This window comes from Anas acuta, chromosome 5 (genome assembly GCF_963932015.1).
Source record: "Anas acuta chromosome 5, bAnaAcu1.1, whole genome shotgun sequence".
NCBI classification, from domain to species: Eukaryota; Metazoa; Chordata; class Aves; order Anseriformes; family Anatidae; genus Anas; species Anas acuta.
The window spans coordinates 11406936-11421316 of NC_088983.1; the positions used below are offsets into that span (position 1 = coordinate 11406936).

Here is a 14381-nt window from a genome sequence, read left to right on the forward strand (position 1 = left end):
CAGACCACATCAGACTGTCCTTTATCGTCATGCCCAAGAACCACATCTATGGTTTTGCAAGGCTGCTGCTTGCACTGGTTTACTCCTGCTCCTTCCACCACCAAGCAGGTGCACTCTTTTGCAGGAACAGCATAAAAATAAAACAGAGCTCTCTTGCAAAACATATCCCATTTATCAGGAAAACAGAAATGCAGCAGTTTGAAATTTAAAAAAAATAAAAAGCCTTGACTGTTACTAAAAGAAATGCAGCTGAGATACAAAAGCTTCTCCCCTCTTGATACCTCTGAAAGGACTGGTATCTCTTTGCCCAGTGGTTCAGCTGGCAAATGGAAAGATCCCATAAATCAACAAAGCAAGTCTTCAGAAGTCTCCGATGATGACAGACTCGTCATATTTACAGATTATCGCTAAATATAGTCTAAATCAACACTCCTCCTTCAGGAGAGCAAATTAGCAAAAATAAAAAAGTTTACATTCGGGCTTGATGCAAGCTATCCTGAGCCATGGTGAGCCATCTACGTGCCTGGAATAGGAGGTCACACACCAGTCTCCCCTTCCCCATACTCCCCATCCAAGGCAAACCGGAGGGCAGGAAGCTCCATCGATCTCAGCGGGGAGGCGAGCAGGGAACCAGAGCCAGGCAAGCCTTCCTTTAGGCTCCTCTGCTGAAAAGCAATGGAAGGGAGCCAAAGGAAAAGAGAGAGAGAAAGAGAGAGGCCATTACTTCCAGGCAGAAAACACTTGGCTGCACGCCTCAGCCGGGACAGGCAACAGCTTCCAGCCCCGAGGAGGACCACAACAGGGCTGCTCAGCTCCCCGACTCTGCCCCATGCACCATGGCTCCTCTCTCACAGGCTTTGGGGGTTCCCTGCCTGTCCACCCGCACTCACACGCCAGGGATCAGGCAGTGTCCCCAGACCCTGGCTTGGTTTGGGGCATTCCCCGTACTCTCTCTGTCAGCAGTTTCCCTGCCCAAAATTGTCCCTCGGCTCCTTTGTTCCGGCCGTGGCAGTAATTGCTGTTTTGATGCAGGAGTGGTGTTTTTGGCATTGTGCTCTTAATATTTGGACTTTATTTTATAATCATTGGGTTCCTTTTAATGGTGCAAGTAAATTGTAGTAAACACATTACACCACATCACATTCATGTTTTTTAATAGTGTCATTTCCCTGACAACATTTGAGGCAGCCCTTTAGAGCAAAGCCTAAAAGGATAAGTAATTTCTAACTCACAGTACGAGAGAACCAAGTCCCTTGAGGAGCCGAGTTTTGAGTGTCCTTTCCTACAAAGCCATCTGCTAGCGCTCTCACGCTTTCTCCCACTCCTGCAACAAGGCAAGCTATTGCTGGTTGGTGACTCAAAGTAACAAGATGGAGGGACTCAAAACCAAGCTGCTTTTAGTCCTTCTTTAATGACAAGCACGGGCAGGCCTGCAGCTAAAAGCAGACTGGACAAAACAGCCTGGAAGCAGTAATGGAGGTGACCCGAGTGACTGCTTGTCCTAGAGCCACCAGGTCTGCGAGGCGAGGGGCACATTGCTTCTGTCACTTCAAGCACACAGATTTGCAGGCTTGCCCAGCATGAGGGATGCTAGGGTCTCTGGGACCACAGAGCTAAGAAAACTCCTAAAAATGTCATAGGGCTTCACCAGACAGCAGGGAACTGGTGAGATGAGAGGGATGAGCTGAGACCTTGGCACCAAGGAATGAATCTGCCAGTGACCCCTGCTGCTGTCCGGCAGAGCTGCAGTGTGCATTTGGCCATGGCAGTCTGACAAGAGCCGTCACAGAGCTCCCCATGCTTGCGAGGGGAAACTCTCACATGCCAGCAGGAAAAGAGCAGCTCTGTCAGGTTTGTTTCCTTCTTTAGATGCCCAGGGTTTGACTCAGCCTTGCTGCCGTCTCATCCTCCCTGCCGGCAGCAGCAGCAGGGATGTGGTTAGACCAAAACGCCCTGGCAGAAAAACACCCTCTGAGCCAGACCTGAGGTAAGGAGCTGCTGGGAGGCAAGACCGGGTGAGTCACTTGCTGATTCACTTGGTGGATAGGGCAGGGTGTTTTAAAGGAACGTTTCCTTCCAAGTTAAACGCCAGCTGCACGGCTAGGTGTGTGCGTATTGCCCAGGTCGCCTTCAGCATGGAGAACTAGAGCATTGGCTCTGCTGGTGGAGCTCTGCACATGCTGGCCAGGGATGGCTGGTTCACATCCAAAAACACCATCCCGACCTTCCTGATAGGATGGCAAGCTATCAGCCCATCAGGCAGGGCCGTGGCATCCAGCTCTAGGGGAAAATCTCCAGGTGGATCTCCTCACAACCCTTTGTTCCAGCCAGTCTGGTGTGTCAGGAGATTATGACTTCTCCCCTGGGTCATCACCCTCAGGCTGGGGCTGCAGTGTGAGACACTGGTAGGTGAGAAGTGTGGCTGCCATCCAAGCTGTCCTTCACTGCTGGGGACTTGCTAAGTCCTGGCTCCCCAGGGAGCCCAGACCCCTGGGGAAGCACAGGGTAGGAGGCATCCGGGCGATGGTGAGGACAGCACAGTCAGGCAGACAGTGGGGCCAAGCACAGCAATATTTGTACCACAAACGCCGCGAGAGCCTGAGGTCCTAATTCTTTGGTACCACATGGTATCAGCAATGCTTACGTACAACGTGCCTTAGTCATGATATGCCTGTGGCACTGATGCAGTGCCCACATAGCGAACAGCCAGCTCACGTCACATCTCCTCCCCTTACCAGTTTACAGAGCACACAAAGCAGTTACAATCCCAGCTCCTCGGCTGAAGCCGTTTCCTCAAGAGATATCAGCAAATGTTCTTATCACCAGAGGTCCCCTGCTCAGTAATTGCCCTGTGGTGGCCAGTGGTGGCTGGTAATGCTCGAGTCTCACAAATACTCACTCAGTACAAGCCAGCTAGCAGCAGGCCTTGTCCTGGAATAGTCCTTGCTGTCCCTGCAAAAAGTCCACGCTGTCCCTGCAAACAGCATTTTTGCGTGTACAAGGCAGGGAGTTATCAGGCAAACGTTTCTCCCTATTGCGCAGCTAAGGCTGCCGCGGCCAAAAAGAGAGCTGCAACCCTCTGTGCTCTGCTCAAACAGTGAGTCTGCCGTGTTCCAGATCTCTTTGCTGAATGATGGGAGGAGAACAGAGGGGGAGCAAATTGCTTTGTTGCCCTTGATAGCGAGTGAGTAACTTTACAAGCTAGCACCAAGCAAAAGGAGGGAGTAACCCAGGGCTCGGCTCTGCCCACCTCCAGCACATGGGAAAGGCTCTGCTCAGTGACTGCTGTGCCTTTCGGGGTGCTAAGCAGCACTGAATGTTCACTCTGGGAGGTGACAGATCCCGGCTGGTAGCCTGCATCTGCCTCCACTCACCTCTTCAGCATGAGCAGTTCATGCACAGCAGAGTGGCACCGTGCCACAGCGCCACACCAAACCTGGGACACCGAGCGGGGAGGATATTCGGAAGTCTTTTGTTCCAGAAGCAAAAGACCTCTTTCCTGCCTTCTGCTTGGGATTTGATGCTTTAGAAACCGGTTGCTCAGATACCAAACAAATCTTGTGCAGACTCTCTGCTAAAACAAAAGCACAGAAATTTATGCAACCATACCCCTTGCTTCAGCCTGTGACCTTACCAAGCTCCATTCATTAATCAGGCTGCGCTGAAGCTTTGCTCAGTACAAATCCGACACTGATGCAGGGACTCTGCAGGGATGGGACACACTGAACCTGCATTTTTGTAAGGTGATGTTGATCATGAGTGGTCTTTATGACCTAGGCATTAACTATAGTGTGGCAGAGAGATGTATACCCTACTTCTCTCAATTGGATGGTCTCTGTGAAGAGACAAGCCAACTTGGCCAGCTGAGCCAGTGCCTTTTGGTTCAGCTGGCAAGAGGGCAGCACTGTGATAGCAAGCAGTGAGCTCAGTGCCCACGGAGAGCCCATATCCTTTGTGGTAGCAAAGCATAAGCACTAACAGGGTGCTCATGGAATTTTTGGCTGCCCTCCTACTTTCCTAATCTCTGCAGTGGGAAAACATCATTCCTTATTGCTTTGTTGCTATTACTGAAGGATGTATTTGTCCTAACAACCAGGTTATTCTCAAGCCCACACCCTTATTGTAGACTGCAAGCCTGACACTCTGATGAACTTCTGGTTAATGAGGACCACACCACCCTCTCTCACCAACCTGGGTTACTCCTTTCTGAGCAATGTTTGGAAGCCACTCCCAAGCACACTAAGTCTGCCAGCACCAAACCTTCAAATTCTGGTTTCTGTTTGCCTTCTCTCCTTCCCCCACCTACAGGTAAAGGCAAGTCGTCTGCTGACCATCACTTCAAGAGTGCTGCTGCTACCAAAGGAAAACAGAGAACAACAGCTGATGGCACGCTTTGACGCAAATTACAAGGTAAAAAATAAAAAAGTAACATGACATCCGGATGAAAACAAAGGCTGATACAAAATGTGAGCATCCACTTGTGGAGGGATCACCTCTGGGGAGAAAGATTACAGAAACCAGCACCTACAGGCTGACAAAACACATTTACTATATAAGTTATCCATTTTCCTATTATAAATCTGTCATATGGTTCTAAAGCCAAATAACTGGAGGTCAAACAAATCCCTCTCATTTTATGCTCTTGACACACTGATTTTGAAAATAAAAACAACCAAAGCAAACAACCCCCCAGGTACATGACAAGCATTACAGAGTTATGCTGCACGCACTGCTAGCTGGTGGTTGCTTTCATTCCCCTCCTACCGCAAAGAGCACTGTTTTCACACAGGCTTTTTTCACATCAATCAGCCCTGGCTGTTCTTACATGGAGGCTGAAATAGTTGGAGGGCTGATTTGCAGACACGCTGAGTGTCTGCAGCACCAGCTGACACCACTGTGAGAGGCACGTGCTCTGCACCTTCAAACGCCCTGACTTTCTGCTAACACCATTCACATCTACCAAACCAAACCAAAAAGCACGAGTGCTTAGACATGAAAACAAGCTGACACCACGGACACAAAGAAATCAAGCAAAGCTAGAAAAGATCAAATGGCTCTGATCGATGTTCTCACCCCTTGATATCATTACAGGGATTGTTCCCTTTATCCAGTGTTAAATGCCTCACAGAATGGGACTGCCACCACTTCCTATCAAAGACAACAGCGCTGCCTAGTAAGCTTTATTGTGAGGAAATGTTTCCTGCCACTAAGACCAATTCCCCTTTGCTCATTCTTCTTCCACAGATCAGAATTATTCTCTTTAGCATCTCCTGAAACAATCTTATCATCTCTACTCACTGTAGCAACTGTGGATTGCTAGGTGTTCTTCAAAGGCTCTGACTTATTTGTGGGTTTTGTTCATTTGTTTGCTTTTCCTCCACAAGGCATTCTCTCTACTCAGTTCATTATTAATAGTGGCTTTCTCAGAACTTCTTTTCTGAAATTCAGGTGCTTCCAGCTGTTTGTAGTCACCTAGATGCAAACACATCAGTATCAGAGGGGAAAGAGACTATGTCAGCACTATTGCAACGTGCAAGAGCTTCACCCAGGACCCAACCTGCAAACTATATAAAACCTGTGACACAGGTCCTCCTGTGACTTGTGTTTTGAATATACACATTCCTGCTCCCCAACCACTGGCACAGAGTGGCTTCCAAGGATAGTTCTTGCTTATCTGGACTATATCAGAGATACCAGGATACAGGGGAAAGAAAAAGATGGTTCCTTCCCCAAGTGTCATCCATGTCAAAATTTTTGTTTTCCTTGGCAGCGACTCATACACTTGGTACCTGGCTATCACTTCAAAGTAGATGCATTTATTTTGCAAAATCACTTGCCTGGGATGGCTTCCAAAAACATCCCTTAGTTGGCTAGACAAAAGCAAAATTGCCTCTGGAGGCATCATATGATGAAGCCTTAGATCCTACTAATAACATTCCTGAAGCCACATCCAGACCAATTGTAGTGAGAGCTTTGCCATAGATGTATATAAGACTAAACATGAAAGACAAGTGTTCCAGCGTTCCCTACTTGTCTGGCTGTGCGTTGACACTAATAAAAACCATCATCACACTTGGCCTTCTTAGTTAAAAGATTGTTTTTCCAGTCACCAACATAAGGTTTTACTTGTCACCAGTATTACTTAAGCTTCTCATGACAACTCATGTCAGACACTGTAAATCTGCTGTTGGGAAGAGTTAAACTCAGTCCAGCAGATCAATGATACCAGTGCTAACAAACAAAATAAATTAATTTTCATAGTTGTCAGGTTACACTTGCCTTGAATAACTACGTACACATTTCTACTGCAGCAGTGTTTCTGAGCAGGGATTCTCACACGATGTTCCATCAGGCACGGCCAAGCGGTCCATATTTGCTTTACAGAAGCGTGTAACTTCTCTGCTTTTATTAAACGTCTGATGGAAAAAGCACAGGAAAATCTGCAGTAAAGTTTTAGTGGTGATCCGGGTCAATTCACACAAGAGTTTTGGAAATCACCGTTTTAGATTTATTCACTCTGTACAACTTGGTACTGCTAAAATAACAGAGATCAATAATGAAAGATGAGAATCTTGAATGCAGGAAGCAAATAAGATAATGATATGCAAATCACCCGGGTACACAATCAGAGACAGCTCTAATAGCTCGGTCCCTTAAACTCTGGATTTCAAAAATAACCAGCTCAAGCTGAATGTCACTGTGACCCATTAAGGTCCTCGATACAAGAAAAGCTGTACTACTCCACACGATGCTGACTTTTAAAATGAAAAACTGCATGAAATTTTGTGAAATTTAGTGTGAAGAAAGTTTTATTTGTGACATACGAACTAGGATGTGATTTATGTCTGTGTTACACTGACACATTCCACCTTGGCTGACTTCAGGAATGTTATCAAGGACCCTAGATCTGAAGTAAGAAACCTTAGACACAAATCTAAGAAAAATCTACATTTTTGCTGAGATCTGCAAAAGACTCACTGTGGCCGCTGGCAAAATGCAGAGTAGGGAACTATAGGTGGGCTATAAATCTGTCCGTGTTGTCCAGAACAAATATGCTATGAGAAACAGTGAGATAGCTCTTAGCAAGTATAGTTTTGCACAGACAATATTCCTTTTTAGGTCTCTGAACTTCACAGTAAGACAGATGCCAGCCTGCTCCTAAAGCTGGCTTTGAGAAATCACCGGACCTCTGATTACGAAACTCAGGGATTGAATGAAGCATGGCCTTTTAAGTGAAAGCTGAGCTCACCTTGCTCAGCGTGCTTTGAAAACTCATCTGGCAAGATATGGTATCTCTTACCCTTAAAAAAAAAAAAGGAAAAAAAAAAAGCAGAAAAAAAAAGAAAACATCTGTCACCTTCCATCTTGAAAGTCTTTTATTCAAATCAGGTTAAGAAGTTACCATATTGCAAGCAGCCAGCAATGCTGAAAAACATGCTGCAAAGAACTACAGACAAGGGCATATAAGGTCAAAGGTAACACAAGCCCTGCTGGCTTTAACCTCAATTTACACAAAATAGTAAAGTTTAAGTTGAAGGAACAGCTTTGCTGCCTTCCTGGACCTCAGCTCCTGTCATACAGCAATTAAAATCAGCAAGATGGGGAGGAAGAAAAGAAGGTGACACGACACACTCGGAACAGCCTCTACAGAGCCCTGTGCTCTCCTCCCAGCAATGCTTTGTGTGGGCACCATCTCATCACGCAGCTGCAATGGAAGGGCAGGAGAAAATCCCTCCACCAGGCAAAGAACAGGATGAAAGGAAGTCAGCAGGCCTTAGGAGTAACAGGATTCAGCTCTGCAATTTCTCTGTTCCTAGTACAAACACACACTTCAGGTTTCTTTTGTTCTTTTGAACGCCCAGCCCATGCTGACAGTACTTTGTTAACCAGCTAATTAGAACTGAAGACGAATAGATCTCCTACACAAGTACCTATGGCACCAACGTTAATATTTAACGAGGTTGGCATTATTATTACGGTAATTATAAAGCGAACTAACAGTGATAAACCTGTTATTTCAAAGTGCTACACCAATCATTTACCGTGCTCTCCTTACAATAATTGACTTTCACCACAGCACGGTGGAAGGAGCTGCAGATCCGCTGGTTCACGTGCTCCTTGCTCCCGATTGGGAGCGCTGGGTGCAGCTCAGAGGGAGCAGACTCTGGCCCATCTGTCGAGGCAGAGAACAGATTTAGCGAGACGAGCGTGGGAGCTGAGCAAATAAAATCTCAGCCATCCTAGCAATTACCCGACTTACTTTGCCCTTCCCCGATCAGCTGCCTGGCTGTCCCCTGGAGCAAGCAGGGACTGGGGGGTTTCTTGCTGGCACTTGCACTCTACCCCCCACCTCCAGCCCCAGCAAATTCTTTATTTTTTAACCCACCACCCCTGCTGCTCAGCCAGGCACATGTGCCAGGCAGTCTGCTGGGTGCTTCCCTGTAACTTTCCTCCCAGTCTATTTTTTTTTTTTTTTCTGAGAGAGTTCCAATTAGCTCAATTTTTCATCTGACTCAGATGAGCTTTGCTAAATTCACCCAGCACATGGCCAGGCAAAATACAGCGATGTATTTTTCAGCTAGGAGTCATCTACTGCGTATTCCTGTTTTAACAGATGTAATAATATCTATACCATTTCTCCTTTCCATATACAAGGTATCTATGCACTAGTATAATAACAGAGCGTTCTCCTGGCAAAGACTCACCACACTCATTAGACTACAGGTCTACCATATGCAAATAAAGCATGCCATCAACTTGTGCAAAATCAAGATAGTAAATACAGGGTGTTAGTCTAATTCTGTACTCATCTTTTAGCATACTTTCTCTGTATATGAAATTTTAAAGGACAAGTGTTATAAATTTAGGTCTCCTTCCTCCAGCTTTATCTACAGTAAGTGAATCTCAACTGAGATTATGAGGAAGATGTATTAAAAAATAAATCAGATTACTTCTATACTGGACAGAAACAGTGAATAATATTTGAAAGCTTAATCCATAACTACAGTTTCATTCAGTGCTATTCAGTTGTGCATTACTGAGTGCTTCAGGCAATCACAGGCTACAAAAATCAGCATATTTTAGTCATTTCTGAAGGCCAAAGATAGAGCATTTTTTTCATTTTAAGGGATTTAATATTTTTGGTATTTTATTATCATTGTGTTAGCTTTTAGAAAACAGAAATCAATTATACGTATAATAGGTAGGTCCGTGTTTCACAGCAACTTCAAGTTTCTCAAACAGATCTTTGCTTCTTCCACTGCTTGTTTCTTCCCCCACCAGCATCAAGCAGGATTTAACTTTATGGCTAACGTAACAACTTCATTAGATCTTTTTGCACAGACTTTGAGTCAGATAAAGACCAAGCAAATCACAAGGGTAATTTCACCTAGCTTCCAGTGTGCTACCAGCCACAGTCTTAGCTACAGAACTTTCTGAATTGAACCCAAAACCTCACTTCCTATCTCGATGTCAAGCAATGAGTAATCCATAGTTATTTCTGTGATGAACCTAGATATCACCATTCAGCAATCTACAGGGACTTTTGTTTATCTAGATATTGTAGTTGTTATCAGCACAGCTCTGGGTATAGTAACTCACAGAAGATGACTGCAGCTCAGCTTTCACTTTCCACTAATTAAAATCCAGCCCTTTAGATTACAAATTCTCTTCTCTTCTGCAGAAGTGAGAGTGCGGTGGTTATTTTTAATTAGAGTAACTCATTACCAAACAACCAGAGCGAGCTACTTTGTTTGGCAAGGGATACACCAGCTTTCTTTGCTGGCTACCTGCCATCATGATACATGCAACTTTTCCTTTCTGGAAGGCTGTGAGAGGAATAAAACCCACACCTCACATTCTACAGCTAGAAGTCTTTAATTAAGATCTTATCTCTACTCCTGCAGGTATGGATAGGATGTGGACAGGGCTGGTTAATGTAAAAACTAAAGACCAGAGACTTTCACCACAGTAATTAGTAGATTTGAGTATCTTCATGGATGATTTATGCTTTTGTACTGGCTAATCAACAAAGCACAGCCACAGACACACGGACAATTGAATTGCAGTCCCTCACACTCAGAACATCATTTACCGAAAATTTCTCTGAGGTTGTTCCTTAAAATTTATCCAGAACTCATACCAACAGCTCAGCCATTGAAGGGACTTTCATGAGAGAAGCAAAAAGACAAGGCAGAATGCCCTGCTACTCTGAAATAAGCCACTAGTGCCTTTGAGAGTCATGAAGAAAGCAATGCAGAAGAGTTAAGGCGTTCAGATCTGATGTCCATGTGTGTGTTGCAAAGTGGGTTTCTTGTACATCGCACCGAAGATGCCCTTCATACAGGTTTAAACCTTTTTCTTTCCAAATTCTTTGTTCCTGTATAATAAATCTATGTTTAGACAATAGCCTAAGTCCACAACTAAGAATTTTTGTCATCATTCTCTTAGCAGTAACAGCATTTCCCAACAGCAACTCTACTACCTTCCTTAAGCAATGGAAGTATTTTGACACTTGTTAGTGAAAGACTTGCTGTGTGCCATTCAACATTTTCCATTCCTTTTTACTGCTGCAACACAGAAAAACAAGAGTTACTTCGCTATCTAGATGGGTGTTTCACAACAACTCAACTCAGGCATCTGAATTGCCATCCCTCCGGTGACATAAGGATCACTCTTGTATAACAGAACAGGCTGATGCTGTAAGGAGACCAGAATTTCCCTGCAGGAACCAACAGAGGCAGCTGAACAAGTTTGTCAACATAATTAGCAAAGACATTGCAGTCTGAATCTGAGCAGGATTCCCGTGGTTGGAAGTGGGTTTAAGTGCCTGAATTGTCATTAATCTCGTGGCTATGCCTTCTTGTGTGAAGTTACACAGGTCACAGCTCCATCAGGAAACAGTCTGCCCATGTGGGAAGTGAAGGCAGTGGTGCTTATTACGCCTCAGAAGCTTTTACAGTTACAGTCCAGAAACACAGGAAGTCTTCTGATGAGCTCAGATATTTTAAAACGCAAAGCAGGGTGCAGTTGCAGCACGTGGCACAATCACCTATTTTCTGCCTGAACATTTCCTACCACATGCATATTCCTCACCCAAGGCTGAAGTATTTAACGCACAAGTGCAATTTTTGTACAGTGTATAAGCAAGGAAACTTTGTTTACTTCCATTATAGAGAGACCATCTCAACATAGAGGCATAAGCTTAACATTCAATATGCTAAGTGTTTAATTCTCTTTGCTTGGAAGATGATCATTTTGCTGGTTTGATACACCTATCAACCAAGAAATATATGAAATATACCTTCCAGTACCCAGGTCCTTACACTGCCTTTACCATATTATCTGGGGTAACAGCAAGGTAAGGGTTTCATAAGCATGTCTGTCTTCAGCACAAGCCAATTTCCAGACAAACAGAACTCTTGTGAATCATGCAACAGATGAGTCTTACCACAGTAATTTATTTCTTAAAAATCTAGTTTATTGCACTTATCTCAAAGCACAAACGAAAACCTAAATACAGAAATAAAATAAAAAAAATCCTAGTTTTATTAAAACTACCCTAAAAAGTAGTCTGAGAAGAGCTCGACACCAATTTAATATTAACGACCATAGCAAGGTACAGTATCATACAGTAAACAAACAACTAGCAAGCTCAAGCCATTACTAAGATGACTTTGAAAAATGTAATACAAAAGTGTCACTATTAAATAATGCCACTGTACTTGAGCATCCGGTGCTTGGTAGGGTGCAGAGAAGTACTCGTATCCCTTCTCCAAAGTGGTTGATTCAGGAGCTGCCAAAAGATACATTTAAGCTGAGTTTCAGCCTCTTTGGGGTCCTCAAGATACCAAGCTATGCTTGCATAAAACAAACTGGGTTACTTCATGAGCAGATTCCATTACAATCCACTGCCAGACAGGCTTAAAAAACCCTCTGGGGGTATTTTCCATATACGGATGAGCTAGCAATGAAGCAAACAGTATCTGTAAAAGGGAAACAAAGCTGTCCTCCCTGCAAGACTGAAAGAACAGACTGAGAACTGACAGCCAGTATCACAAGTGGTACTAAAAATAACAATAACAAAAGAAAGTGACATAACTTGGTTCTCTCTCCACAGATCTACATTCTCACCTTGCACCACGTTTGTTCCAAGTTTAGTGCAGTACATGCATGAATTATTCTGAAAGAGAACAGAGGTTAAAAAGAAAACACATCCTTTTCTGTATGTATTGATTAAGTTCTCAAAACAGAAACATCCCCACTGTTCAACACCTGGCCTTTTCTGAAGCTGGCTCATTTACAGTATTGGTTAGCAGCTGCTTTAACATTCTGATGGTTTATAAGCTTAGAACGAACACAAAATAACTCCTCCGCCTACATACTGAACTAAAGTTCTCTCATCCGTAGTCCTATTGCTTAAAAAAGATGAGGTATCTTTCAAAAAAGATTTAGAGTTTAAAGAAAAATAAACTGCAATGATTAACTTAGGTTACTTCCCAGTTCATCACACACCTCTGCTGCAACATCTGTTAAGTATAAGACACTTCAAATTTAGCTAACATAGCTAAAAATCACAATATTGTTAAGTATTTTCTCACAATATCACAATTTTTAATGGGATATACAGGTAATTCTATCAATTACCATTTTGCTTTTAATACATCTATGTTTGGTACTCAAAATAATTTGAGTCCAAATGTTAAAGCACTGGCTGGAGGCACAAATATAGCATAACAGGTATTATGAAAGCTGCCTTGTACATTCCTGCATCGTACTACAAACCCAACATGCAACTTCTTCCTATTCCAAAGTGGGATTTACCCCCCACCCAAAACTGTCAGCTTCCCGATGGCTACGTGAAATGAGCAAAAGTTCCCCTGAAATTAGGTGTAAACCAAACTTCTCACTTGTGAATGAAGCCAAGTTAGAAACAGAATTTGTAGACATGGAAGGTTAGTATAGCCTTGCAGCAGATATTTATATGGGAACGGACCAAACTAAGCTCATTTCAACACCAATGCTGTGGAATCACGATGTTCTGAGATCTCGCTAAGAAATACTTCGACATATTTTCTTCCATGCTGCAAGGAAAAAATTATTCTAAATATATACAATAGTTGGAGAGCGTTTCCGTAAGTTTGGAGTTCCAAGTACAAGAAGAAATTGAGAAAAATGTAATGTTTCTGCTGTAGAGAAATATTTAATGCAACAGAATTCCTTCTCAAAATAAGTACACATGGATTAGTGTGCATGCTGTTGTGAAATAGTCACTTCCATTGCTAATCAGAATAAGTTAAAGAATTATGTTTCCAAAGGAGCTGCTACAGTAGTACGGTATAACAATTGCAGTATGCCACACCTAAAGAGTCTCCCAAGAGATACTGGAACAAACATCAGAACTCACAGCTTGAGGGCTATTTAACAGGTCAGTTTTTTTAAATACAAAAGTGCTAATATCACAGGTCCAATATGAGTGGCTTTTTAGATCCAACATTCTGTACATACATTACAGTAATTCTTTATGTCCTTCTTTTTTTTTTTTTCACTGCTTCAGAAGCTTGAGAGACTTCATATCACTTCCCATTCATCTTCAAAATCATCAGGATGAAGCAGAACAGAAGTATCATTATTTTTCTGCAAATTATGGGAATGGCTAAAGGTCTTAGTGAGGCGCTGGAGAAGGGATCCTGAAGTGCTGATTGCCCACAGTTCATCTAGAGGGGTCACTGCAAAGCATAAATTATCCATCTTTTAACGAAGGTAGTAGGCTCCAATAATAAACAGTAAATAAACATTTGAATATAAAATCGAATTAAAAAAAATCTGAATTTATTTTTTCTAATTGTAAACAGAGAAGGTTTTTACTAATGTGATAGAAGCACCTTGGTGAAACTGACTGTCCACAAAGCATTTAGATTACATAGCTCTCCCTGCTAATGATCAGCTTGAGCACCAGCAGGCAGAAGTCAGCAGAAATCACAATGTTCTGGATTATCACGCAGAGCCAACTTGCCTGTTAAACGTGAGACATTTCCAGGAATCTTCTTCCAGTAGTCTCCTGCTGGATTCTTGTCGGTGATGCCATATCGACGAGCTACATCTCCATTTGGACAGCGCGCCCAAACGGTCCTCGTACTTATAGCCAGCTGGCATGCCTGCAAACCTAAAGATAATTGGACATGAGGAGGCAATAATCACAGGCTTTCTTATGTAGTAAATACACTTGCAGTAAAACTTAGGAGAAGACAGTGAGACTACAATATTTTTATATATTCTGATATTAATACTATAGAAGAACTCAATTATAAAAAGGCATAAAGAAATACCTAGTTTTCCTAGAGGCTAAGAAAGAATTGGCAAGTCAACAGTTTAGGACTACA

At 43.2% G+C, this 14381-nt stretch overlaps 1 protein-coding gene across 3 annotated transcripts in view; it reads right to left on the reverse strand.

The window, feature by feature from the left end:
• Positions 1-13176: 13176 nt before the first annotated feature.
• The window catches only part of TECPR2 (tectonin beta-propeller repeat containing 2), a 41602-nt gene continuing 40397 nt past the window's right edge, over positions 13177-14381 (reverse strand). For all 3 annotated transcript variants that reach the window (XM_068682716.1, XM_068682715.1, XM_068682714.1), the window contains exons 19-20: positions 14015-14164; positions 13177-13727 (exon numbers count right to left, since the gene is read on the reverse strand). In XM_068682716.1, the coding sequence (XP_068538817.1) occupies positions 13570-13727; positions 14015-14164 (308 nt within the window). In that variant the 3' untranslated portion in view covers positions 13177-13569. The remainder of the gene's footprint in view (positions 13728-14014; positions 14165-14381) is intronic.